This window comes from Spinacia oleracea, chromosome 4 (genome assembly GCF_020520425.1).
Source record: "Spinacia oleracea cultivar Varoflay chromosome 4, BTI_SOV_V1, whole genome shotgun sequence".
NCBI classification, from domain to species: domain Eukaryota; kingdom Viridiplantae; phylum Streptophyta; class Magnoliopsida; order Caryophyllales; family Amaranthaceae; genus Spinacia; species Spinacia oleracea.
Genome location: NC_079490.1, coordinates 87,156,735 through 87,181,575, shown reverse-complemented (window position 1 = coordinate 87,181,575; position 24,841 = coordinate 87,156,735). Strand labels below are relative to the sequence as shown.

At 40.9% G+C, this 24,841-nt stretch overlaps 1 protein-coding gene across 1 annotated transcript; it reads left to right on the top strand.

Annotated features, from left to right (window-relative positions):
• Window positions 1-1,302: 1,302 nt before the first annotated feature.
• Window positions 1,303-24,422, top strand: LOC110774796 (uncharacterized). The gene is made up of 5 exons (XM_021979382.2): window positions 1,303-1,437; window positions 1,986-2,358; window positions 2,409-5,179; window positions 19,786-19,993; window positions 24,316-24,422. Exons 1-5 carry the CDS (start codon window positions 1,303-1,305, stop codon window positions 24,420-24,422), a joined length of 3,594 nt encoding a protein of 1,197 aa, XP_021835074.2.
• The last annotated feature ends 419 nt before the right edge of the window (window positions 24,423-24,841 follow it).

Genomic DNA, 24,841 nt, shown 5'->3' with positions numbered 1-24,841 from the left:
TCCCTTCTCTTTGGGGAACATTTCTGTCTGACTCCAACCAAGCCCCCTTTCCAGTTACAGAAACTAAATTCCCCCTGGAAGTGGCGTTCGAATTTAAATTCAACTCTTCATTGCACCCAACTACCTGTACTTCCCTTGGACCACTTTTGAACCAATCCCAGTTCTATTTATACCCAAACACAATCTCACTTCCACTTCACAAACCCTACCACTTTTGTCAAAACAACATATTTCTTCCCCCTCGTCCAGTACCTATCAAACAAAGAATTTTGACCCACATGTCTTCAGAAATGGAAATTTTCCACCCATTGTCAGTTTTTCTTGTGTTAGTTTCTCCAGAAAAGGTTATTTTAGAGGAAAGTGACAGACTCGTGGTCCCAAAAAACCCCTTTATGGACCCCTTCATACCAAACTCTCCATCTTCACCAAGGATGTTGTTTGCTGACATTCATTTTGGGTCCATTCCAAAACACCTGGTCTCCTCCGAATTTTCATCCCTAAACAAAAACTCTATAGCTGAATCCTCTTCATCATCAAAAAAGCTACCCACTTCCCTGGAACCATACCAACCCCACCCCGAAGATCCTAAACATGGCCCCAACACCCACCCTACCTCATCTGACTCATTTACCACTGCCCCCTCGTCCCTCGAATCGATAGAACTCGATCATGTTATGAAACTGGATTACCTTGCTTTGGCTCAGACTCTTCCTCCATAAACTCCTGTGATATTGAACCTGAGTATTATGAGCACGAAGTCAAGAAAATGATATATAAGAAAAGAGCAGGGATGCGTCAACATCAGGAGGGTCCTAGGAGGAAAAAATGGTGTGCTTCTCTGGAAAGGGAAATCCAAGCTGCGCTGTTTGAAGAACCAGCTACACTCAAGCGCATCATCCAAGGTCAAGGAACTCCCGACAATTGTGAGGGGATTGCTAACAACAAAGGCTCCCCTTGGAAGAAACTGAAGGCTCAACTATCTTATGAGGGGAGGGGAAAACTCAGGTTTGGTTTGAACAAGGATGATGATATTTGGGAGGAAATATGGATGCTTGAATCAGAGTCAGAGGGTCAGGGCAACACCACCTCCATTAACATTCTGAAACCGAGTGGTGCGGCTGGCCAGGAACAGCCTATAGTTATCAAATGAGTCTTCTAAGTTGGAACTGTAGAGGGGCTAGCAACTCTAAGTCCCCAATTTTCTCGTTCTTAGGTAATTTAGCGGCAAAATGTAACGTAGATTTTCTTTTTTTATCAGAAACTAAGTCCTTAGTATGTAACTTAGAGCCCTATTTTCGAAAAATGGGCTTTTCTAGTAGCTCGGGGTTTGACGCGGATGGTAGTAGTGGCGGCCTTTTCCTAGGCTGGTCGCATAGGGTTAATGTTAATGTTGTTTCTGTTTCGGAAAATATAATTTTCTGTAATGTGATTTCGGAAGTAAGTTTATCCTAAAACATTGCGTTCGTGTATGGCTGCCCTTATCATTCAAGTAGATCAGCAGTTTGGGAGTACCTCAACCAATTTCTTAAACACCCGTTTGACAGAGTTCTCCTGATTGGGGACTTCAATCAACTTGAAAACAACCAACAGAAATTTGGGGGAAAGAATTATATCCAGGGAGCAACAAAATTTACGGAATGGAGAACAGCAAATAGTCTTTCCGAATTGCCTTTTCATGGGGTTAATTTCACTTGGTCAAATAATAGATTGGGAAAGAAGGCAATATACGAAAGACTGGACAGATCTTATGCCACTTCTGATTGGAGAATTATGTTCCCGAATGCTATCACATGGAATCTACCTATTCTCCTTTCGGATCACAGTCCGATAATTCTTGACTTCAACCCGAAAACAGCAAACGCCATACACCTTACAAAATGGAAGCCTGGTGTTTATCAAAGCCCGCAATTGAGAAAATTATAGAGTCCTGCTAGAAACAATCGTCTAATGGCTCTCAACTCTTCAAAATACAACGCAAACTCCAGCATATTGTCAACAAAACTAGAGTATGGTGCCTTGATTACAAGAAGGAGGCAGGAATCACGTGGAACAAGTTTGAAGAGAATTTGAGCACCCTGCAAAGCAACATTCATGATGAACAATCAGCGTCGATTGAGGTAAAAGAAAGATTGCTGATAAAAGAAAGAGCAGCGGAACAATGGCAATATTGGAAACAGCGTTCGAAATCAAAGTGGGATGCCTTCGGAGACCAATCAACCGCTTTCTTCTACAAAAGTGTTAAATCTCGTAGCTGTAGAAATGATATAAGGGCAATCAAGAATGATCAAGGCATTTGGCGAACAAAGAAAGAGGAGATACAATCAGATTTTTTTGATTTTTATAATAATCTTTTTGCAGGTTCCTCCTATAACGATGACTCTTGTGTGGATATGCATCCTTGGCTAGAGGGACTCCCTCTATATCTCAACAACACCACGACATTCTTATTAAGCCTTTCTCAAAGGAAGATATCAAGGTGGCTGCCTTCAGTTCGAAACCTCTCAAGTCCCCGGGTCCTGATGGAGTACCACCTATCTTTTTCCAAAAATATTGGGCCACGGTGGGTGATGATATATGTGCAGGGGTCCAGGCCTTCTTCTCTAGCGGTCACATGCTACGGGAAACAAATAAAACCTTTGTTGCTCTCATTTTAAAAGAGCAACGTCCATCCACAGTGGGGGGTTACAGGCCGATAAGCCTTTGTAACTCGACCTACAAGATAATATCGAAGTGCATGGTGAATAGAATCAAACAAATCCTTCCAGACCTCGTGGGGGAAACACAAAATGCCTTTGTACTAGGGAGGATGATGGTTGATAACTGTTTCGTAGCTCATGAGGTAATCAACCATGTTAAAAGGAGAAAAAAGGGGGGTCGATTCGAGGCAATTTTGAAGGTCGATCTTAGCAAAGCTTATGATAGAGTCCGGTGGGATTTTGTCATTGAAATTCTAAAAAAGATGAAATTTCCAGATAAGTGGGTTCAATGGATACTTGAGTGCATCTCATCTGTCACGTACTCTATTCTAGTGAATGGTGAGCCGTCAAAGCAAATCACTCCAGGAACGGGACTCCGGCAAGGTGACCCTTTATCACCCTACCTTTTCATACTCGTAATGGAGGTCCTGTCCCTCAATATTATGAAGCTCGAACAGCAAGGCCAAATTCAGGGGATAAAAATCTCAAGAAATGCCCCCTCGATAAGTCACTTGTTTTTTGCGGACGATGCCCTTTTTTGCTTCAAAGCTACGCCCAACTCATGTAGGAGGATCAGGGAATGCATAGATGGATTTTGCTCAGTATCAGGCGAGATGATAAATTTTGGCAAATCTACAGTCCTCTTTAGTCCTAATACCCCAACCCGTTTTGCTCGTATCCTTCGAAGGCCTTTGGGTGTAGAGAATAAAAAAGAGATGGGTACTTACCTAGGTTGTCCAATGGATGTGGATGGTCGATCCTCTGCTAAATTTCAAGTAATTGTTGACCGAGTTAACGACAAGATAGGCTCATGGAAGTTTAATAAAGTCATCTCGGGGGGTAAGCTTTTGTTAATCAATAGTGTGCTAATTGCCATGGCTTCTCACATTCTATCAACTTATCTATGCCCGGCTATGATAACCAAAAAACTGAACTCCACACTGCTTCGATATTGGAGGGCTTCATCCTCTACCAAGAAACCGATTTATTGGCGTAAAAAAGAACTTCTTTACAGTCACAAGAATGATGGGGGCATGGGACTAAAGGAAGTAAGGACACTAAATGTAGCTCTCCTTGCTCGGAAAAGCTGGAGGATGCACACACATAGTGATCTACTAGCAAGCAAATTGTTCAAAGGTAAGTATGGTAACGATCCCATCTCCCTTGGGTACTCAAACTCTATGCCTAGGAGGAGTTCATGGGCGGCAAGGAGTCTAATCAAAGCTGCCCACAATTTACGGGATGGAGTTAGGTTCCTAGTCAACAATGGCCGTAACACTAGGATCACGCAAGATATATGGGTGGGCGATACCAGGCTAACTCCTAAGACTCCCTTGATGAGTGAACAACCTAACCTCCATGTTGTGGCTGATCTGATGACGACAGAAAGGAGATGGAATGCATCTCTGATATGGAGGAAATTCAGTCATCATGATGCTAAGAGGATAATGGCAACTCATATTCCAGAAGATGAAGAACCTGATACTTTGAATTGGGGTGGCACGAAAAATAGCGAGTACACCTTCAAATCCGGCTACTGGCACCAACAGGTGGACCCACCCTCCCCATCCTATGGTAGTATAAAGTTTTGGAAAACATTGTGGAAACTTAATATCTTCCCTAGATGGAAGCATTTTTGCTGGAAAATCATTCACCGTGTCCTACCCACAAGAATCAATCTTCGCAAACGTGGAATACAAGTGGAGGGGGATTGCCCGATGTGTAACAACGGAGAAGAAACAGAAGTGCATATTTTCAGATTATGTCCCATTGCTCAAATGGCTTGGCGAGCAAGTAACTTAGGCATTATCTCGGAATCTCAGGCGTCGGTTACAATGCATGATTGGATTATTAATTTCCTTAACTTCTTTCACAACCAGGATGGAAGGGAAGAGGATAGAGTGGTTCAACTTATCTCAATTGCTTGGGGTATTTGGCTACATAGAAACGAAATCATCTTTAGAGGCGTGAGTGCAAACCCTTCTCGTATTCTGGAGATTGCACAGTCACACGTCCAACGTTGGAAACATATGAAGGACCTTCAGGAGCGATGCAATGCTTTGCAAAACTCTCCTTACCCGAACCTACACAAGCCATGGCAAATAATCATATGGAAAATAGGTAGATGCAATAGCGGGGGCTTTTTCTCAATTGTGGTAGATGCAGCTTGGAAAAGGAAGAAGAAGGTGAAGCAAAAAGAATGGGAAGCAGCAATAGCGTGGGCGGAGGACGGGAATCAGTCCAGCTTATGTTCAGGAGCCAAAAGAATATTTTCCCATGATGCTCTTCAAGCAGAGTGCTATGCGATTTTGGAAGGCATGAAGATGGCTGGTAACATATCAAGGAACGTGTTAGTGAAAACAGATTGCAAACAAGCAGTGGAAGCACTCAAAAATGCAAAGCTAGCACTTTCTAACATTTCTTCTATCCTAAACCAAATCCGTAGAGAAGCATACAAATTGGATTACTTTGTGTGTATGAAAGTCAGTAGAGATCTAGTAATTAAGGCCCACAATCTTGCCTAGCAAGAGAGAAAGGGACTTAGACCGTAGTTGGTTCTTATTTTAGCTGTCAAAAAAAAAAAAAAAAAAAACTTGAAACGCTTAGAAAGACTTCAAAAGGAAGGAATTCTAGAACCATTTGACTTAGAGGATTATGGTAAATGCGAATCATGTTTACTTGGCAAAATGACAAAGAAACCTTTCTCTAAAGTTGGAGAAAGAGCAAATGAACTATTGGGTTTAATCCATACAGATGTATGTGGACCAATGAGTAGAAATGCTAGAGGTGGTTTCAGCTACTTTATCATTTTCACTGATGACTTCAGTAGATATGGTTATGTCTACCTAATGAAGCATAAGTCTGAATCCTTTGACAAATTCAAGGAATTTCAGAGTGAAGTAGAGAATCAATTAGGCAAGAAGATTAAGGCACTACGGTCTGATAGAGGCGGTGAATATCTGAGCTATGAATTTGATGACCATCTGAAAGAATGTGGAATTCTATCAGAATTGACTCCTCCTGGAACACCACAATGGAACGGTGTGTCGGAACGGAGGAACAGAACCTTGCTAGACATGGTCAGGTCAATGATGGGTCAGGCCGAACTTCCATTAGAATTTTGGGGACATGCACTAAATACAGCTGCACTCACTATAAATAGAGCTCCGTCTAAAGCTGTCGAAAAGACTCCATATGAGTTATGGTTTGGAAAGCCTCCAAATGTGTCTTTTCTTAAGATTTGGGGATGTGAAGTATACGTCAAGCGATTAATTTCAGACAAACTTCATCCAAGATCTGACAAATGTATCCTTGTGGGCTATCCAAAGGAAACAAAGGGGTATTACTTCTACAATACATCTGAGAACAAGGTGTTTGTTGCTCGAGATGGTGTCTTTTTGGAGAAAGATCACATTTCCAAAATGACAAGTGGGAGAAAAGTAGACCTCGAAGAAATTCGAGTCGAACAACAAACTCTAGAGAATGCTCAAGATGACATTCAGGATGAAACTCAGAGATCTTTAGAAGAATCTGGTGAGAATCATGGTCAATCTAGAAACGTTACCCCGCGTAGATCGCAAAGATATAGATCTCAACCGGAAAGGTACTTAGGTATTTTGACTAACGAGAGCTATGACGTTCTATTACTTGAAAGTGATGAACCTGCGACTTACAAACAAGCTATGACGAGCCCTAGCTCCAAGCAATGGCAAGAAGCCATGCAATCTGAATTAGACTCCATGTCTGAAAACCAAGTATGGGATTTGGTCGATTTGCCAGATGGCTACCAAGCCATTGGAAGCAAATGGGTTTTCAAACTGAAAAGGACAAGGATGGGAAACTTGAATTTTTCAAAGCTAGATTGGTTGTAAAAGGTTACATGCAAGTCCACGGTGTGGATTACGATGAAACCTTTTCACCAGTTGCAATGCTAAAGTCTATTCGGATAATGTTAGCAATCGCTGCATATTACAATTACGAAATATAACAGATGGATGTCAAAACTGCTTTCTTAAACGGCGTTTTAACAGAAACTGTGTTAATGACACAGCCTGAAGGTTTTGAGGATCCAAAGAATGCTAAAAAGGTATGCAAGCTAAAGAAATCAATCTACGGATTGAAGCAGGCATCAAGGAGCTGGAATATACGTTTTGATGAAGCAGTCAGTGAATTTGGTTTCATCAAGAACGCAGACGAATCTTGTGTATACAAGAAGGTCAGTGGGAGCAAAATTGCTTTCCTAGTATTGTATGTCGACGACATATTACTTATCGGAAATGACATTCCTATGTTGAACTCTGTCAAGATTTGGCTTGGGAAATGTTTTTCGATGAAAGATCTAGGAGAAGCACAGTACATATTGGGCATCAAGATTTACAGAGATAGATCTAAAAAGATGATTGGACTTAGTCAAAGCACTTATATCAATAAGGTGCTTGATAGGTTCAAGATGGCAGACTCCAAGCGAGGCTACCTACCCATGTCTCATGGAATAACTCTAAGCAAGACTCAGTGCCCAAAAACACTTGATGAGCGTAGACGAATGAATGGGATTCCATATGCATCATTGATTGGTTAAATAATGTATGCTATGATATGTACACGCCCGGATGTTGCGTACGCACTCAGTGCTACGAGCAGATACCAGTCAGACCCAGGAGAGGCGCATTGGACTGCTGCCAAGAATATTCTAAAGTACCTGAAAAGGCACAAAGATGACTTCCTGGTCTATGGTGGAGATGATGAATTAATTGTTAAAGGCTATACGGACGCAAGTTTTCAAACCGACAAAGATGATTTCAGATCACAGTCTGGGTTTGTCTTCTGCCTCAACGGAGGTGCAGTAAGCTGGAAAAGTGCTAAGCAAAGCACCATTGCGGATTCTACAACTGAAGCGGAGTACATTGCTGCACATGAAGCAGCAAAGGAAGCTATATGGCTAAGGAAGTTCATAGGTGAACTTGGTGTAGTCCCCTCCATTAAAGGACCAATAGCCCTGTATTGTGATAATAACGGAGCTATTGCACAGGCAAAGGAGCCTAGACACCACCAGAGAGTCAAGCATGTACTTCGTAGATTTCACCTTCTACGAGAGTTCGTTGAAAGAAAAGAAGTCGAGATAAACAAGATTGGAACTGATGACAACATATCAGATCCATTGACTAAACCTCTGCCGCAGGCGAAGCACAAATCGCACACTGCAGCTATGGGAATCAAGCATATTGGAGAATGGCTTAGATATCCCTGTTTAATGTTTTAAAGTTTTAGAGTTTAAATCTTTGAAAAACATTATTGGTTAATCATTCACAATAAATGAAAAGAATTAATTTTTTCCATTTAATTTGTGGTTTATTAAATGATGAGTCCCTTCAATTTGACGATGTATTCAAGATAGACTGTCAGGACCAGTCCTGTGACTAAGAAATGTCCATCAAGTGAACTTGAATGTCAAAGGTTGAAAATGGTCCCTAGTCGGAGTTTTCTATAAAATTGGACGCATAAAAAACGTTATACGACTAGAATGAAAGATGACTAGTAGTTCTGTTTCTTGAACTATGTGGACATGGCAATGTCATAATCATTTGCGTAGATACTTACTTTGGGAAGACTAGTATCGGACAAGACCTATGAAACTTTACTGTAAGAGATGAAAATCTGTCATAAGTAAATTTCATTAAAATTATTAGACACTAAATCCTCAATACCTGAGTGATTTGAGATTACTTGTTTGAGAACTGGTTGCTTTGACGTTGACCAACCGTCGCACCATAAAAGGAGGCTATAAAGGCAACGCTCAGGTAATCACCTATCAAACGAAGTCTAATCTCAAGATCGCAAGATTGGGATTGTCCTCCCATAAATCGGGATGAGATGCTTAAAAGTTGTACAAGGCCACTCGGAGAGCTAGAAACTGTGAAATGCATGGCCGTGCTCGGATGAATCATAGGCTATGATTATCTGTTTATTTGATCAGTTGAACTCTGAAACCGAGGAACACCTCTGGACATAATAAGGATGACAACTCTTACCTTATGTTCAAGAGCAAGCATCGAGCGACAAAGGAATTAGGAAATGCACACTTGTCCCTAAGGACAAGTGGGAGACTGAGGAAATAATGCCCTTGGTCCAAGTATGCATTCAGTGTTAAGTCTAATAAATGCGGTTCAGTATTAATTAAAAAGTTAATAATTCAGGGAGATCAAGTTAATAAGTCATTTCCGATAAGTTAATAATTCAGTATTAATAATTCACTGATAACATTTGACTTAAGGGTCATCACTTGAAGTGTCGACATATCCCTCACGTGTCATTGGTGTTAGGTTATGATACATATGACAATTCATAAATCATGCGGAAAAACCATAAAGCCAGGAAAGCATATTATTTACACATAATCATTTAGCATAGTTTAGATGCATACTCTTTGTTGCGTGCCTTCCCTAGCTGCGCCCGAACCGAACAAGAACAAGTCTTTAGGACTCCAAGTGTCGTCCCTCCGTAGATAGTCCACAGCACGTCCGGATCCGCCTTAAGCTTGACCAACTAGGATCGCCATTAAGGTACTTAGAATTTTCGGCACTTATAGGCAATTGTATGACTGAATTTTTGCTCTCAAAAATCACTTTGAATACTTGAATACTCGATATAAATTGTGAGCATTGATCACCTATTTATAGGGCATGGGTATCGGATATTAGAATCCTACTAGGAAACGATTTAGTGAATCTGAATTAATCTAAAATTCAATCACTTAATTTATCTAGTAGACTTAGGAAATCAATCTTATACGAATCCTAACCGATCAAGGTTTCGTACGCAAGCACAAACACTCACGCAGGCGCAGCAGCCCACGAGGGGCGCCATGCGCGCGCGCGAGCTGAGCCCAGGCCCAGCAAGTGCTCGCAGCCCACGAGGGGCGCGCGCCTGCTGTCCTTGCTCTCGCGTTTGGGCTTTGCTTGCTTTGGTCGCTCGCGGGCTTTGCTAGGCGTTGGGCCTAGCTTCGTGCTAGGCCTTGCGTCTAGAAAGCTCGTCCGATGTTTATTCGTACGATACGCTTCCGATTAAATTCCCGGTTCCGGAATTCATTTCCGATACGAACAATATTAATATTTCCGATTCCGGAATCAATTTCCGTTTCGAACAAATATTTAATATTTCCATTTCCGGAATTATTTTCCGATTCCGATAATATTTCCGATTCTGACAATATTTCCGTTTCCGGCAATATTTCCGATTCCGGCAATATTTCCATTTCCGATAATATTTTCCGATACGTACCATGTTTCCGTTTCCGACAACATCTACGACTGGGATAATATTTATATTTCCGATACGATCCATATTTCCGTTTCCGGCAATATCATCGTTTCCGGAGTATTCATTTCTTGCCTGTGACGATCTCAGCTCCCACTGAAACCAAGATCCGTCGATTCCGAATATCCATAGATGGAGTATTTAATGCCATTAAATACTTGATCCGTTTACTTACTATTTGTGTGACCCTACGGGTTCAGTCAAGAGTAAGATGTGGATTAATATAATTAATTCCACTTGAACTGAAGCGGCCTCTAGCTAGGCATTCAGCTCACTTGATCTCACTGAATTATTAACTTGTTAATTAATACTGAACCGCATTTATTAGACTTAACACTTAATGCATACTTGGACCAAGGGCATTATTTCCTTCAGTTGGGATTTGTCAACTGATAGTATAGAAACTTCCTCACTTTGTCATTGGCAGTAGCTACAAATGTTTTCGAAATTAAAGCAGTAAAGTGTAATTGGGCCTGGCCAAGCCCAATCACGAGGTAAAACGTTTTTAAAGATTCTCATTTTCAGGGCTAGCTAAACGAGAAAACCCCTTGTTTTTATAGGACGTAAAACGAAGGAAAATCCAGCACATCGTTCTTTTTTGGAAAAAGGGAAAACCAATCCTTTAATTTTCGGAAAAAAGGGAAAACCGATCCTTTAATTTTCGGAAAAAGGGAAAACCGATCCTTTAATTTTCGGAAAAAGGGAAAACCGATCCTTTAATTTTCGGAAAAAGGGAAAACCGATCCTTTAATTTTCGGAAAAAGGGAAAACCGATAAAAGTTATCGCTGCAGCGACTAAGGACCTGCGCTGTTAGTGACGCAGACCCCGCCCGCTGAAGGTGGGCGAGCCTGTCCGCTGAGGGTGGACCCCCCGTCCGATAGAAGTGGACGAATCTGTTTTTTTTTTAAATAAGGACCTACGCGGTTTGTAACGTAGACCCCGCCGGCTGAAGATGGCGAGCCTGTCCGCTGAGGGTGGACCCCCCGTCCGATAGAAGTGGACGAATCTGTTTTGAAATTTTATTTTGTTTTTTTTTTTTTTTTGAAAATAAGGACCTACGTGCCTATTATAAATTTGAAGACTTTATTTTTCGAAAACTGAGGACCTGCGCGGCTAGTGACGCAGACCCCGCCCGCTGAGGGTGGGCGAGCCCTGTCCGCTAAGGGTGGACGCCCCGCTCGCTGGAGGTGAGCGAACCTGAATTCGTCTTTTTGATTTGGGATTCGCATGCCGCGGTCTTTCCTGATTGAGGTGGACAAGTCCCTATTTCATTTTTTTTGTGTGATTTCTCTTGAGAATTTCTTTTCATTCATTCTTGCAGGAGCGAATTCTTTCGAGGGATGCTCGAATTTAGTTGCAACCTGAATGTGGGTTGACAACGTGCTTAGACGGACCATTGTTTTGTGGTCATCATCTTTCATGGTTTTGAGCTAGTCTTTATGGCTTAATTTTGCCATTACCTGGGTCCTTGATTAGGGGACTATGTATAAGTATCAACGGCGACCTTTGTCTTGAGGTCGTAATCCGGTTTTATCTTTTGAGGTTATCCAAACACGGGACTTCGTACAGTGTAGTCTGAGAATACCGTTTTAACTTTGCACACTTTCTTTTGAAATATATATTTTCTTTCGAGCCCCCAAGCACTCGTGCTTGACGGTCATTTTTTGTCAAAGAGGTTCCTACGCATTTTGTAATGTCTTTGATCGTGTTTGGGATCGTGCTCGTAAGTGCGAGCGATCTTTGTAGTGGTGTGCTACTTTGACAAAGTCGTGAGGTGCGACTTTCGGCAATTTTCAAGTCGAATGAGTATGGCAGGGCCCACAAGAAGTTAGGGCCTTTTTTGAGCCTGGGTACATTTTCGGCGCCCAGGCCTGGGCGTTGAAATAATTCACGCCCAGGTGGGGCGTTGAAAGTGTTGTTTGGGATGGTCTTTTGATGACACAGTTGGCCTTTTGTTCATTCGTTTATTTCACTTGGAAGTTCTATGTATTCTCTTTTTTTTTGTTTTTTTTTTTGTTTTTAGAACGTGATGATTTTCTTGAGAAGCCGTAGCCGATTGGTGGACTACGGTGCTTGTTGCTTTGGGGCGATTATTTTAAGGAACTGTTTCTCTTAAGGCGTACAGTTATTGCGATAGTTGGGCGAGTCTATTTGGCCCGAGGAACATACCTTGAGGCGTAAGATTTTGATCGCTCTTGTATTTTTTTTTTTGAACTTGTTCGTGAATGATGATATGTATGTGCGAACGAGCGTTCATAGAATGGCCGTCGTGTGCGGTCCATTAATCAGTTTGCTTGAATCATTTTTTGAACAATGACTGATTGTGAATAGTTTGCTTAGAAGCTTGATAGAGGTCAGGCCCATTCATGAAGTGGGCTCAAACATCGCCCTTTCGATTGTTCGAACATTTGCTCTGAGATTTTTTATTTTGCTATGGTTGTTTCGTAGCTTGGAGCCCCCAAGTATGCATGTTGGGATGCTTCCTTTTGGCGTACGATTTTGTAGGTTCTTTCGAGAAAGATGCCTTGGGGTTTCACTCGTGTAGGTGCGAGCTACCCCTTCCGTGGTAGGTAATGTTTTGCTACCTTTAATCCTTAATGTAGAAGTCGTGTGGCTTGCATTTTGAATTTGGGCGATAAGTAGTCTTTGCCTCTTTTACACGTGCTCTTGGTCGTGCCTACATTAGTGCAACATGCCTTACTCTTCTTTTAGACTTTATGGTGCGACGTAGGCTTGTGTGGCCTAACGGCGTGTCTTAGAACATTCTTCCAGGTGTTGGGATTTATTTTTTGCATTGGAGTATTTCATCATGCCTTGTTCAGGTGTTCGAACAAGTGAAGCACCTTCTGCATGGGTTTTCACTGCTTATTACTTCGTTCGATGCGAGGATTCATAGGTGTTTCTTTCTTATTTTTATGTCTGGGTAAATTTGGCTAGCAGAAAGATTCAGCGCCCAGGCTGGGGCGCTAAAGATATCAGCGCTCAGCTCTGGGCGTTGAAAATGATTCCTGGGCAGAATTTTGACAGTTTTATTTTGATTCTCTTTTTTTTTTCTTTCGCTTTTGCTTTGGAACGATGTAGACTGTGTAACGGGCGCTTTATAGGGCGAGCGTTATGTGTAGTGGTTTGATCGGAGTTTTGGTGACTCGCGATTTTCACTTACCCTTGTTAGTGGGGCGACTTTATATACTCTAAGTAATGCTTAGAATTTAGGAGGGGTTGCAGCCATTCTAAGGTTCGTTTTACATGATTAAAGCTTAGGATTGTGCCCCTTTGATGTATGTATAGTATTAGCGTTTTTAGAGTGTTTTTCTCAAGCCCCCAATTGTAGCTACGGGATTGGCTTGGTGCTATAATGCTTTGCATACGTCTTTATGCATTCATGGTGACATGGATCATGAATAGTTTGAACCAGACTCGTGTAGTGCGAGATACGTTCGAGTAGTGATTTGCTTACTTCTCTTGTAAATGTCGTATTGTGCGACATTGCCATGGTCAAGGTAGTCACATGTTGAAGTGTGCCTTGTCCAAAAGCTAGGTGCCTTTCTTTACCCATAATCATATTTGGAAATCTTTTGGCTCACTTGCAACATTGAGATAAACGCATACTTATCTTAAACCAACGACACTTTATTATGTTCGAAAAAGTCTTTGAAAATTATTTGGAAATTATTTAAAATCCGAGTCCTACTGTGTACAATCCGAGGTGTCCTAGGCAAGTTGACTTATAGAAGGGTTCGTACAGGATTACATGAATCAAAATACTGTTACGATTTTTGGAATGCTGTCTAAGGATTTGCTGGAAGCCAAGGTGCAGGCGTCAAGATATTACTTGTGCCCGTGTGGCACATGCTTTGGGCTTTTAGGGCCATCTTTTCCAGAATTGCGGGAATATGAACCATTTTCAAATTGACTTAGATTTACTTGGTGTATATCTGTACAAAAGGTCAAGGTATACTTAGTTCTTTCCCTAGCTCTTTTATTTCAACTTTTTCAGCCCCCAGTTGCTATTATGTCTTCCCATTAATGATGCTTTCAGATTTCGATTTTAGATGCCCGTGTCATATGTCTGAGTAGGGTAAACCTTGGTTAAGTGCCAAGTCCTATTGACAATGTCTAATTTTTTTCGAAGGAGATTTGCAAGCATTTGAATTACCATGAACGGGTGCCCTGAGTTCGAAGGAACGATGGGGCGATGCCGTAGAACAATCCTTTTTATTGCAAGCTTACTGCCTTTACTACTTGTTGGCGATTATGACTGTGTCTAGTGGTGAAAGAAGGTCTTTAAGCGAACGACTATGTCTAGGGGTGAAAGAAGGTTTTTAAGCGAACGACTATGTCTAGGGGTGAAAGAAGGTTTTTAAGTGAGTTAGTTCGCTTTAGGGAGGGTCAAGTCGAGTACTTTAGAGGTCATGGACGCTTGCGCTAGCCCCCACTTAATTGAGGCAAAGCGGTCTTTTGAGTCTTGGCTAAGTGCCTAGGAGTGTGAGTGCTCCTTCTGGCAAGGGTAAGTGCCCTTATTATTTTTCGATGTGTGCTCATTAATTTTGGCATTTTGATGACTTGGATTCTTGCTTTGACTTAAATTTTTCTTTCGACTTGGGTTGCAAGTAATTAAATTTCAATAAGGGACTTCTATTCTTTATTCTTGTTATTCTATAGGCTTTAATATTTTTGCAAATTGGTTGGACCGAATCATGGATTGCCTACGTATCCGCCTTAAATAGATTTAATTTGGAATCAGGTCTTGCGTAGTTCTTAGCCTAAAAAATGGTTTCTTAGAATGCTGATTTTAAACAAGTATGTTCTGAGGTGGAAACATATTATTTGAAACGGTAGAATAAGTGAAGTTTATTATTATGTTAATCTGCTGCCTTGCCGTAAGCCAAAAATTTGTTTTATATATTTTTTGAGGTACATGTGTTTTTTTTGGTGGTACGTATGTCTGAATACGTGTTGTACCCCCCCAAGTGTTCGTTATTTTTCCGTGTATGTGCGGATAAAATGACGAGCACTTCTGGACAATATTTGGCGAGCAGAGAGAATCAGCGCCCAGGCTGGGGCGTTAAAGATTTCGGCGCCTAGCTGTGGGCGCTGAAAATTATTTCTGGGCGGATCTTTTTGGTGCGCTAAATGCTTCTTTTCTTTTTAGACTAACTTTAGAGGCGCTTTGCAAAGTTTCTTTTTTATTATTCACATTTTTTATTTTTACGTTGAGCGTAGAATGTACTCTTCATTTGTCTCTTTTTTATTTGTGACTCAAGACGACTTGAAAGATGGGTTGAATGAGATAGGATAAGTTGTATAGGTATTAGTCGAGCATGAGGATTACATCAACCAAGGCCAATGAGTAGCATGGGGACGGCTCAAGGGTATATCAACAGGACGTATCCAAACAAGTTATATGGTCATTATGCTAATGGTGGTGTAAGAGCAGGTTTGGACTTTGGAAATGATGGGCATGACGCACGTGTCAATGGCCGTGCGTGGTTTGCGGTTGATAACAAGTTCAAAAACAAGAGTTGAGGTAATGGTTTCTTGGGTTATGGCAATGAGAACATGGATGGGTTATATGAGCTGCACAGGGACCCCAGAGCGAAGGTGTCTAAGAGCATAAGGATTGGAAAGGGTAGACATCGTAGAATTTTATGATTTGGATTGGTTGACTCAATTCTTTTCCTTCGTTTACTTGGGTAGATTTCGCACCTTGGGAGGTACGGGCTAAGTATTTTATGGCTCTTTTCGCTCTCCCTTTTCTCTTTCTCTTTTTTCTTTTTGCTTGGGATTTCTCCCCAACATAAATCCTTCAATCAATTTTTTTTGTTTAGGCTAAAAGGTAGATGGTTGTGGTCTTTGGGTCACGAGGCGAGACTGAGTGAGCCTCGTTTGGTAGGCCTATAGTGGACCTTTAGCTTTAATAGGCGTAGGGTGGACCTTTTAATTGTCTTACTTTGCAAACGTATTTAGTCGTTTCTTAAAATGTGCAAATAGCGTAGATTCAAAATGTTATTTTTACCTTATTGAAATTTAACGAAAGAATTACATCGAAGATAATTTTTTACTTCTTTTCAGATTCCAGTTTCTGGGGTTTAATTGGAAGTTGTGATTTAGACTCAAACTTTCATTAATCTTTCTGATTATAACCCGTGTAGGAGGTGGCCTAGACTCAAAATAATGAAATGGCGTAAGCCTATAAGACTTGACCAAGCGACTCTCAGACTTAGGCTAATTGGACCATAACTTACGTTGGTTGACACTTTAGATTTTATCCCTTGGGTGTTCATTTGTCATGCGCCATTTTGCTTAATGTTGGCAAGGTAGTTAATTGGGAAGATCGAATTTTTATTTTTGCAAGACTAGAATCATTAGTGCGGCTTCTCTCTTAGTGTGTATTGCTTTACCCCAATGGTAGCCTTATGGCATGCCGATTTGGGTATTTTCATGGTTTGTCATGTTGCATTCATGGAAAATCTTTTAGTTTGTCATGTTGCTACTGTGCCTGACCAAAAGGCCAGGCAGCAACTTCAGCGCCCAGCAGTGGGCGTGAGAAATTTTTGGCGCCCAGCCAGGGGCGTTGAAAATGCGTCCCTGGCTGGTTCTCGTTTTCTGTTTGCGTATACTTTTGTTTTTGCGACTTTAGTCTTGCGTGCTTGCCTTATAACGTCCTTTACGCGTTGTGCAGCGTTCGTGGGACTCGTTACAGGCCATCCCGAGCGTCGCTTATTTTTGTGGCGATCGTTCGGGCTTGCGGAACACGTATGTTGGTATAACTCTTTGGCCAATTGGTTCATGAATGTTTGGGCAATTTTTAAGGTCGTTGGTTTTCTAGCATTATTCGTACGCACAATCATAACATAGTCACATTGTTCGCTACACATAACTACATTACAAACATGGATTTGAAAATTAAATATGTCACGTAGTTTATGATAGGCTTCTATGGGTAGTTTATTTGCGCCTGGCTTGGTACCGCTTCTATCGTAGATCCAACACATGCCCCGGTCGAGGTAGTGTCTTCAACAGACGAATTTCGCCCAAGAGGCCAACCTGCAAGTGCAAGCCAAGGGGGCATGCAGGCGAGAGGGACCTAATGAGCGAGCGATTGGGTTCGGGATAGGTGTACTACCTGCACAAGTATCGAGTGGGCAACATGCGCGGCGTATGCACCCCCCTATTGGCGAAAAAGGTATCCTTAGTCCCAACTCCCGAGGGAGCCGAGATTCGTTATGCGGTTCTCCCATTCACATTAATATGCTGATTTTCAGGTCGTCCCAACTTGATGGGGAAATAAACGCGGGGTAGGATCGTTTCACCCTTCTGCTATTTTGATTACCTACAAGCACGAGTATTTCCTTCACTATCCCCAGTGGAGTCGCCACTGTGATGGGGTCGAAAAAGCACGAGGCTAATGCGTGACCTCGTCCCTCGTGGGTGTGACGATTCTTTTATTCAATCAAGTGTAATTGGATTTCCTGTGAGTATACACCCAATTGACTAGTAATATAGGAGTCGCCATTCAGTTTTTAACGACAATGAGAAAAACTGACAAAACCCGGTTATCGTGACATAAAGGGAGTGCAATTATGTTTGACCACGACGGCCGTAGGTTCCCTTGTGATCCCTGGTGTGGGGATCTCTCAACATACACCCGCAAGGTAGAGATTGAGGGTTCGGGGGACTGTAACTGCCGAGAGGAGTACTTCGCTCGTCGATAACTCCAGAGGCAGGATATCCTTACTAGCTCAGCATAAATAATTGAAGGGACATGCGTTAACTATTAAACTAATCTGAGTTGATTTTAGCAATATGCAACATATAATACTAGATCAATCGTGATTATCTGATTTAGATTGCATTAAGGGACCTAGCATGATAATCCAATTTCCCAAAAATATTATATTTGTTAGGCGTGATAGAACAATCAGATTTAGTTAGTTTAACAGTTCATAAAAAGGGCGAGGAAAGCAATTAAATCATCGAAAAGGGACACATTACGACGCACCCTTGAGAGGTGCGTCACGGTTCTCAGAAAACTAACCACTTTGACTTTGCTATTTCTCCTTTTTATTTAACGAATCTCAAATCATGGGACAGGATACGTTCTTTTCGATTTATGGATCGATTGCGACAGAACGCGTGAACAATTTCGCAGCGTGAGGCTTAGGCTAAGGGTTGGAGTCAATACTCATAATATGAATTGTGTGTTGTGTGATGTTTCACGTCGAAACTAGGGGTCTATTTATAGGGAAGAGTTCGTGGAAAGATAGAATTGCAGAGTTCTAATCCACAAAGAATTAGGAAAAGAGACGTACCCAGGTATTTTCAGCGCCCAGGCCTGGGCGCCGAAGATTTTGGCGCCCAGAGCCAGGCGTTGAAAATAGGGTCTGGGCAGTTTTGTTTAGTCAGATTCGGATTCCTAAAATCCGTAGAGTTTGAGATTAATTCGAGTCTTTTAGCGCGTATTAATTTTGTGACGGAATGCGTCTGGGCCCGTTACGAACTCTAGGTACGTTAGGATTTTAATTAATACGTAACTCTTATTTCCGAATCCTATTAGGATTCTCGCAGGCAGTTTTCTATCTCATTTAGGATTTATGTTGGAATGCAACACCTAATTCTAACAGGTTTCTATCTTTTATGATTTGCCACTTTTAACAACTACCCGTTACGGCAGTTACTATTTTTAGCAGGTTTCCATAAATAGCAGGTTTCGGGTGAAATGAAATGGGGAATCGAGATTTGTTTATTTTATAGGAGATGGGTTGTCAAGTGGAGTTTTTATGCTTTCATCATCGAACCTTTCCCGGCCTTGCGGGAACGGGGACAAAAGTAGGTGTCTACAGTAACCCGAATGAGCTTCAAAACTCTCGGAACGTATATACCTTGAGTATGAAGAATGGGGGAGTCTGGTTGGAGAACTTGTACTCCTTGAATGATACAAGACGTTGTTTCATTCTTTTGTTTTAGGCCGTTGTGCATTGGAATTCCGTCGGTATGGTCCGACTGTCGGTAGGAGTCCGACTTGTTGTTGTTTGGTGTATGGTGGGCTCCCATCACCCTTTTCTTTCCTTTTGAGGATACTTTATTTTACCCGTTCGAAGCTACTTCTTTATTAAACTGTGAGTCAAGAGTCGTGTCAATTGTCGAGTCTTTTCTCTATGTTTATTTGTTTATTAAATGGCTTTTGCATGTGGATTTTTAATTCGTTGAGTGAAGCATGTTAGGATAGAATGTTATTCTAGCTTGTTCGTACTCAGATTTTGCTGACTTCGTGCTTCATGTGTTTTGGTCATGGCCTTTGCCTTAATGACCCTTATGATCCATCAATTACATTTGCGTTGTTGGGGAGTAGATTTTAATAAAGCAGGTTTGTAGAGATAACTTGCGAGAGAAGTTATCATGGGATTCATGTTGAGAGACTTTTTAACCTTCCGTATTTTATAAACTCTATTTATAGTCATGACGATCGTTTCTATTATTACTACTACTTATGGTTAATGGATTTTTGAAATATTAATTACTTTGGTTTGGGCCTTGATGGTTCCAAGTTGTTTTAATGACCATTAACTATTTAATATGTTTTGAAAGTTAGTTACTTCCAGTGCGTAATTCTGGTAAATAGCCTTAGTCGTTATCACGGTGGCGGTAATATCTTGGTAATTCCTGTGTTTTAAGTTGGAAAATGTTTTATAAAAAGCAAGGAATTATTAGGGTGTTACATACTGGCTTACAGATCATGGTGAGCTTGGAAATGAATGTATTGATGTATTGTAGTTTGTTAAGGAAATCCTGAATCTCCTTTTCATTCGTGGGAGGTGTCATGGCCAAGATAGCCTTGATTTTGGAAGGATAAACCTCTATTCCTCGAGAGCTGATGACATACCGAGTAACTTGCATGACGTTACCCCCGAATGCGCATTTCTGCAGATTAAGCCGCATATTGAATTGCCTGAGTCTGTTGAAGAATTTTTGAAGCACTGTTGTATGTCCCTCACGATATTTTGACATGACGATCATATCATCAACATACACCTAGATCTCCTTGTGAATCATATCACTCATGATGGCTAGCTGTGGCTGTTCTCTGAAAAGTAACCCCCACATTCTTAGTCTCAACGGCATAACTTGTGTAGCAATATGTACCCCACTGAGAAATGAAGGTTGTTTTCTCCATTTCTTCCTTTTCTATGTGTGAGGGGGTTGAAAAACACGACGGGGCTGCTCTTAGAAAGAGTATACGGCCCGCACAACTTTTCCCCTCTGGATGTGAGAAGCATATTAAGTAAATAGGAACTAACTGTGGGCGTTAGCCTCTTTTTACTAGTCTATAGGAGTCGCCATTCAGTTTTAAAAAACTGATAAAACCCGGTTATCGTGATATGCATGGAGTACAAACATATTTGACTCACAACGGCCATAGGTTTCCTTGTGATCCCTGATGTGGAGATCGCTCAACGTACATCCAGCGGAGTAGAGATTGGGAGTTCGGGGGACGGTTACTAATACGGGGAGTGCCCAACATTAGCCCACGCGGAGCGTTCCTTACTAGTTCAATTGTGACGATGATGGGACATGCGTAATGATACATTACTATTGTTGATTGATTTTAATGCACATATATTACTAAACAGATGTCAAAACGCTAATTTAGGTTGATTTAAGGAGCCTAGCAATATCAGATTTGTCCAACGATTATCTTATTAGGCGTGATTAAATAAATAGATTAGGTGAATAGATTTATATGGTGGTGAAAGAAATAAAAATATAGATTTCAGGTTACAATATAACGTAGGCTACACTACGGTTCTCGGGAACACTTACCACTCGCCTTAGCAGAGCCTCCTTTTAGCTTTAGAACAACCTTTATACAGACTTTTAGATTTTTATCCTTCCTTTAATTCCGGCAGAGTTTCCTCTTAGATTCCTTGGTTTTGGCTTATGAATCGGCTAAACTTTGGTAGTAATTGGGATGGTTTGAATACTTCTACGGACATAGTTCTTCTTAACAAGAGTTAATACAGTAGAACTATTATGAATGCGGGGCGGGACGTCAACAAAATTTTAATATACCAGAGAGGAAAGAGATAATTCAGAATATTAGAGGAGTGAGAGAGAATTTATGATTAAAAACGGGGTGCAGAAGGGCTATATTTATAGTGTAGGTAGCCGAAATAAGATAGATATTTGAAAAGCTCGAGCGCTAGAAAAAAGTAGCGCTCGATTTCTAAGCGCTGGAAATTTTCAGCGCTTAAAACTTGACTATTGGAATATTATAGCGCTTCATAAGATAGGATTTAAAGAGTTTGAGGTTTTGTCAGAATCATTTTGCAGCGCTGGAAAAAAGTGGCGCTCTAATTGAGAGCGCTGGAAAATCTATGCCAGCGCTAGAAAATTCCAGCGCAGGCAGATCTGTGGATTTCCAGAAAACTCAATCTTTAACAGGTCATATCTTTTTCTTACGAACTCGGACTCTTGCAAATAATATCTTGTTGGAAAGCTACTGAATCCAGATTTCCAATGCCGCTATGTTATTGTAAATATGTGTTTAAGAAGTGTTATTGTTCGAACTATGTTATTCTAGAGCATCAAGACAAGCACTAGAACATTGTGGCGCGTACAGGTGTGCTGTAATGCAGACAATCATATTCTATCTTTCTATCGATGCAACCACATATTAAGCTATATCGGAATGCAAATGTGACTAAATATGTGTCCAGTCTATTTCAGGAATCTTTCTATTTATGGAAGTTTACTATATTTAACAAGTTCTTCTCCGGATGGTCTCTTCAGTCAGTCGAGGGTCGTTCTTCAGCTAATTAGAGTGCATTGCCGACAAGTGGGTTATAGTTTCATCATCGAACATACCGCTTTGGGCCTAGGGACAAATGTAGTCGTCTACAGTTAGCCCCCACTTTGATTGAGTCTTAGCAAGACGATGATCAAAGTTTGGTAGACGGAGTGCGTTTGGAACCTTGCCTGGTTGAGACCAAGTCCGAACGAGGGTCTCACGAGCCCCCGAGTGATAACATTTGACTGAAGGGTCATCACTAGGAATGTCAACAGTTCCCTCACGAGTCATTGGGAATCTACTGACTTAAACAGACTTATCACAGAGTCATTGAAGACGTTCAACTGGTAGAATAGAGTTTTTTGAAAACAGACACTTAACTTGACTTTTTAACGATAGAATACTAGATACGGAATGGGATATAGACCACAGAATACGAAATACGAAATAACAGAATACGAAATATGACATTTTTAAGCAAGGAAATGAATAAACCTAAACGAAATCCGGAATACGGATTACAAAACCGCGACATTTTTAAGCAAGGAATGAATAAACCTGAACGGAATCCGGAATACAGATTACAAAAACCGCGACATTTTTAAGCAAGGAAAGAATAATCCTGAACGGAATCCGGGACATTTTTAAGCAAGGAATGAATAAACCTGAATGGAATTCGGGATACGGATTACAAAAACCGCGACATTTTTAAGCAAGGAATGAATAAACATGGACGGAATCCGGTATACGGATTACAAAAACCGCGACATTTTTAAGCAAGGAATGAATAAACCTGAACGGGATCCGGGATACGGATTACAAAACCGCGACATTTTAGCAAGGAATGAATAAACCTGAACGGAATCCGGGATACGGATTACAAAACCGCGACATTTTTTAGCAACGAATGAATAAACCTAAACAGAATCTGAAATACTGATTACAATTTTTTTTTCAGAACACAGATTTTTTGAATGCAGAATACATATATTTTTTTTTGTGTTTTTTTTTTGGAAATGAATTTTTAGAGAACCGTTATCTAAATGGGTTACGGTGATTTCCTGGAATGTCGCTGCCTGCTGGTGAGTCAACGGAATGACTTGCTATTTTTGGAAATAATAATTTAAAAAACCATTACTCTTTCTACAGGAAGAAAATAGAGTAAAGGTGACAGTTATTTGCATTATAAGAAGGGCGAGGTGGCCCGACAGTTTTCTGAATTAGAATAATTATGCGCCATAATTTTCTGGCGCTTTCATTTGTTGCGCTTGAATTTTCCAGTGCGTGCATTCTTTATACAAGGGCAGAGGCAGCAATTTCTTTGCCATTTATATAAGGATTAAGGTGTAACCAGCCGAATAAGAGTGACGTCTGAAGAGATTTTAGCTTTTCGTGAAACAACCAGCAGCGGTAGAATATTATAGCTCTTTGATCAGGAGCGCTTATTATTTCTCGGCGCTAGCTGGATGGGCGCCAGATATTATTCATACTGAGCTGTTTAAAACTATATCTTTGCCGTGATTAGGTGAGAACCAAACTGTAGCGCCCGAACTTCCTGGCGCTGGCTTTAGTGTGCTGGAATATTAGTGGCGCATGTATGCCTAGCACTAGAAATATGTAGCTCTGGTTTTTTTACTTCCACTTTTCCAGAATTTTTCGATTTTATTCCGAATCTTATGTCTCATTCACGGTTTTATCTCCTTTTAAAGATATCGGTTGGGGTGCAACCTTTATCTTTCCTCAAGGATTAATTGTAGTGCAATGTAATCACTTTGAATATTCGTCTTGTACGGTTATGATTTTTGGTAGCTGTTTAAGTATGTCAGCTACTATAAATGGCAGTTACTAAAAGCGGAAATATAGGCTTCGGGATCTCGTCAGCTATTTTGCTGTTTGTTCTTCATAATTTCGCATTTCCTCTTAACTCTTGCTGCCCATTTCTCGGATTCACCGATGTCTTTACCAAATTCGTTTCCAAGTATGTAACTCATTTGAATCTTGCTTGAGTCTTTGGTGTAATTTTGAGTAAAATTCGTGTAGAAGTTTATGCTTAAATTAATTTGGGGTTTCTTGATTTTGCCCCAATTTCTTGCAATATAATTGTTTGCTTGCATGCGATGTTTATAACATGTATAAGTATCTTGCATGTTGATTTTCACAAGTTTGTTGAGTTTGGGTAATTTTGAGCTTGCTCAAAATTATCCCCCCAAGTGTGCCTATGAATTGATGTAATGACACAATGTAGATGTTCTTGCCTTGTTGCTTGCGGTTTACATGGTCTATGCATGAATTTTTGGTTTGGAGTTATTTTGATCACTTTGCATGTACTTGTTTTGCTACTAATTTGAACTTAGTAGCATGTTCGTAATCAGGGAACAAAATTGTTTTGACTCCGCCAAATAAGACAAACTTGTTATGAATTTGAATACTTTAGACATAGTATGTGCTAATCGTTGGGTTGAGGTATGATGCCTCTCTACTTTTAGAAATGCTAATCTGTAGATTGTTCTTTTCAGCCTTATTTACTGCTGTTTGTTTGCAGTTATGGGCCTTTGAGCGTTTGCCTTTTCTCATTCCTTGGTCGAGGAGGGAGAACTACGGATATCCCATCGTTACTCGCTAGGGGTGCTGCGAGGTAACTGAAAGATGCAGCTTAACCTGTCGGTGTTGCAGGAGATGTTCGGGACTATGAGTCCTACTCAGGTAAGTGTAAGGATTTGCTTACTTTGTATCGTCTCGTTTCATGCGAGATTTTAACTGTTCATTTTTGTCTTTTGTTTATGTTGTAGATGCGAAGAGTGTTTGTAATATGCGGCGTCACGAGGGGTATGCCTAATGGGTACTTGGGGTTTGCGGAAAGGATTTACCGCCTGTGCCCTATTTTCGTATAGGAATTCGGAGGTTTTAGCCCCGAGTGTTTAACTTTGCTTTCATCTTTTGTGGTAGAAATTTTCTCATGGTTTTTCAGACTCTTCTGAAGCAATGGTTGAATTGTACGAACGGATATGTGCAGAGTGATTGTCTTACATGTTCGATGCAGCT